This window comes from Tachysurus fulvidraco, unplaced genomic scaffold (assembly GCF_022655615.1).
Source record: "Tachysurus fulvidraco isolate hzauxx_2018 unplaced genomic scaffold, HZAU_PFXX_2.0 HiC_scaffold_260_np12, whole genome shotgun sequence".
NCBI classification, from domain to species: domain Eukaryota; kingdom Metazoa; phylum Chordata; class Actinopteri; order Siluriformes; family Bagridae; genus Tachysurus; species Tachysurus fulvidraco.
Window position 1 is genome coordinate 1 of NW_025927144.1, and position 4,093 is coordinate 4,093.

General features: G+C 37.7%; 1 gene segment (V, D, J or C); it reads left to right on the top strand.

Moving 5' to 3' along the window:
* Positions 1-1,915: 1,915 nt before the first annotated feature.
* Positions 1,916-2,480, top strand: LOC125140606. The segment is given in 2 exon segments: positions 1,916-1,969; positions 2,076-2,480. Coding segments are annotated over 2 exon segments (414 nt in total).
* The last annotated feature ends 1,613 nt before the right edge of the window (positions 2,481-4,093 follow it).

A 4,093-nucleotide genomic window follows, 5' to 3' on the forward strand; every position in this document is an offset into this window, starting at 1 on the left:
GCAGGTTTCAGGCTTCCAGAGACACGTCCAGCGCACAGTGACATTAACAGGACAGAACATGCAGACTGAAGACGCAGCTGTGTATTTTGTGCTCGTGAACCCCACAGTGAGACAATAAACAACATCCCTGTACAAAAACTCCAAGTACACTGAAATAAAATTCTCCTCTACCTGCATTAATTTTTATTTTCCATCACGCTTCATATATTCTGAACGGAAATAATAAATGTTTTCAGACAAAGACAGATGGAGAAATGTTTTTACATCTTTTCAGTATTTGTAATACATATATTTTCCAATTTTACTGACAGACCAACAGTAAAGGTTTACTCAACCTTTGGTCCTTATCTGTATCTTTTATATTTAAACTGCAAACACATTAGAAATGTTTGAACATTACAATTTTTCTTTAAGCTTTAAGGCCTGTGATGGCCGCTCTTTCTTTATTCACAGCATCTAACCAACAAGTTGAAAATCTAACGACTGACAGTGTGTCATAAATATGAGAACATGTTCTCCTGGGATTTACATTAAAGTCATAAACAATAAAGACACAATTCCTATGAAGCCAAGACATTACAGCTCCAGACTGCATAATCCTCACCATTTGATCAACTACACAGTAAGTACATAGTAAGTAACTAATATTTTCCTGTTGATAGACTGCAGCCGAATAATGGCGCGATTGTTGTTTACAGGTATTAAATGTATTGCACTGAAGTCATGCTGGTTTAGTCTGGTGAACGATTTTCAGTCCTCTGTAAGATCACTGGAAACTTGCCCACTAGACAGTTCTAACTGGATATGACAACAGGGACATGCGCTGAAATGGATCAGCTGGTACTGTAGCTCCAGTGATACTCCAGCGATTTACTAAAGAAAGAGATCTGTCCTCAGATGACATGTACAGCAGTTTGTGTTCATTTACAGGAATCATTTAAATTCTTTGAGATGGGACTGGGCAGAGTTTGGACTTTGGCCACGTGCATTTGTTTGTTTTGTGTCATATGTTTGCTCCGCCCTTGTCTCTTATTCCCTGCCTATGCACACCTGTTCCTCATGTGTTGATTCTCTTTTCTATTTAGTTGAGCCGCATTTCTTTGAGCATCTGTTGTATTCTGTTGTCTTTTATTGTCATCCTGTCCTGAGTCCGTGTTCCTGTTCGGTGTTTTTTGTTAATAAATCCTTGTTTTATTTTAGCTATCCTGCATTTGGGTCTCTTTTATCCCCGTGCCCGTGACACAGGATCCTCAAGCATACATAATAATTATTATGCTAAAATTTATTTGTATTCCTTGTTTCCTTCATTGAATCTTAAAGATTTCTGTTTTGGGAAATGACAGTATTTGATGAAAAGGCTGGCATAAATTAGCTACCAAAGTTAAACACAGACTTACTATAGACACATGACAAACCCACATTTTCAGATTCATGGAGGTGAAAGAACCAAAATGTCTCTGACTTTACATGTTACCACTTGCTGACTTTTACTGGACTGTTCTGAACATTGTCTGGACATTTACTTTGATGTTAGATTAATTAATACATTTTTGAATTTTTCATGTCAAAATATAACACAACACACAACAGTGTGACTTTCCTACACACTTTCAGGAGTCTGTGTAATGAGATCCAGTCAGTAGAAAAGTTTCACAGTGTGACAGAGTGAGAACTATGGAAACTGTTTAAAATCAGAGGATGAAAGTCATTTACATACTAAACGTAACTTACAGATTCAGTGTAAAATAAATACAAACTAATTTAAACACCAGGGAACATTTTTCACTGTGATTATTGACACCTGTAGAAGACCAGCATAACAATATGCAAATGAATATGTAAAATGTTCTCCTTACAGCTACATATAGAGAAATATCAGCCACGGTCACTGTGGGCTCTGGAGAGTTTAGCACTGCTTTTAGTTATACGATGTTCCTTCCAGTTCTGCTGCTGCTGGCAGCTTCATCCTGTGAGTTTCACTTCACTAATGATCTCAGAGCTGCTAGTAAATTCCTGCAGTTATAACCTACTGTACATAGATTTTTGACTGGAATTGTGACATGTCTTTTTTTCAGATGTGGAATGTGCAGTAGAGCTCACTCAGGACACCTCAGTGATGTTAAAGCCTGGAGATTCTTTAATCCTCAGCTGTAAAGTATCCGGTTACTCACTTACTGATAACAGCTATGCCACAGCTTGGATCCGACAACCTGCAGGGAAAACTCTGGAATGGATAAACCACATTTGGGGGGGTGGAGACATGTATCATAAAGAGTCTCTAAAAAGCAAGTTCAGTATTTCTAAAGATGCCTCCAGCAGCACGGTGACACTGAGAGGACAGAACATGCAGACTGAAGACACAGCTGTGTATTACTGCGCTCGTATACCACACAGTGACACAACAAGCTGCAGTGCTGCACAAAAACCTCATCATAATTCACTTCTTTAATTAAATAACTACATTTTATTGAGTAACTAATCCCTACATTCCAAACACCTCATACAGCAAGCTTCTCAAACAATTAGGAAGATATTGAATTACAAATTGTTTGTGAACATTTAATTAGAAGATAAAATATCTGCAGTGTTTGATATGATGAAGATTTCTGTAAAGAGAATGTTTATTTCGTGTTGTTGAAAGGAGTCTCCAGTGTCAGAGCGAGATCAGGGTTAAAGCTGTGACTTTATTTACAGCATGAGAAAGTCTTCAGGACAGAAAAGTTTCTACATTTTCCACAGTTTCAGGACAAATGTTGAGGGAAGGACTGTTTCTAACTGTAATAATGAACACGATAACAGGAAATTTGTAGGGAGGTGTCTTCTTAAAATGAATTGATTTGGTTCTCTTTCCCTCATAGAGAAAAATTCTGTTGTAGAGATTTACATAGTACCTTATCATCCAGTCATCTATCCAGTAAGTAGCATGTGATTGTGGGTTGAACACCTCCATAGTGGTCATGGAGTATTTACGTATTTGACTGGAGATAAATCAGCTCTATTTATGCATTTATTCCTCCTGATTGTGATGCCAGCTGCAGGAACACTACAGGTCGATGGTTCATTCCTGAATTTAGAAACACAGAGTCTGTTCAGCAGCACAGAATCTGACGAGAGATCAAACTGAAATGTAGATGTTTACTGCAGCATCACTACTACAAACTCCTGGAATTAAAAATCACCTGTAGGGGGCAGCAGCTGCTTGTTTTTGTGAAGGATTCATGAAACTATGAAAACAGCTGAAATGTGTTTATGCAAATCCACCCTGTTATAATACAAAAACATCCTCTTGCTCACCCGAAGTTCAGATTCAGACATGTTCATATTCCGGTTCTTTAAATGACTCTGTAAATAAACTGCAGCTCATTTTCCCCGTCTGCGTCTGCAGGTTTTATGTGTTCAGGAGTCCAGAAGAGAACAAATGTCTGTGCTCTTATTAATAGAAAACAAAACTACTGGAATTAGAGGTGTAAGGATATATATACTGTAACTAATCATATAATCATTCAGTATGACAAGACAATAATCAGGGTAATGTATTCAGTCACTCGGTCATCATTAGGAAGTGTTTTATTGGGTCAGAGTGCAGGCTCCAGAGTCCATCCCAGGAACACTGAGCGTACATTCTGGTCATGTTACACATTCACACACTCATTCACACTGAGGGGCAATTTAAAGAAGACGAGTCACCTGCTTCACTCCTGATTCCATTTCTTGAAGCAGATTATTTTAGACTTTTGATTAAAAAAAGCTTCTGCTCACTAGAGATTACAAATCTTCTTTAGGATTTAAAAACACCTGATCTAGAATCTTCTCAGCTCTTTCTCTCTGGATTCGTCAGATAAAGCCTCTAGAGGGTTTCAGCCTATACCAGAATGAACTTCATGTTCGGCTACACGGTTTGATTATAATGTTCAATGTAGTTCAGGAAAGTGTTAATTACATCACATATCATTATTTGATATCATTATTAATAATAACAAACAGCTGAATTATTTTCCACATTAAATTGATATGGAGATGAAACGGGGTGTGAGTGTGATTAACAGCTGCAGAGCTGCACTCAACACAGCAATGTTTTGTCTGAAACACATGA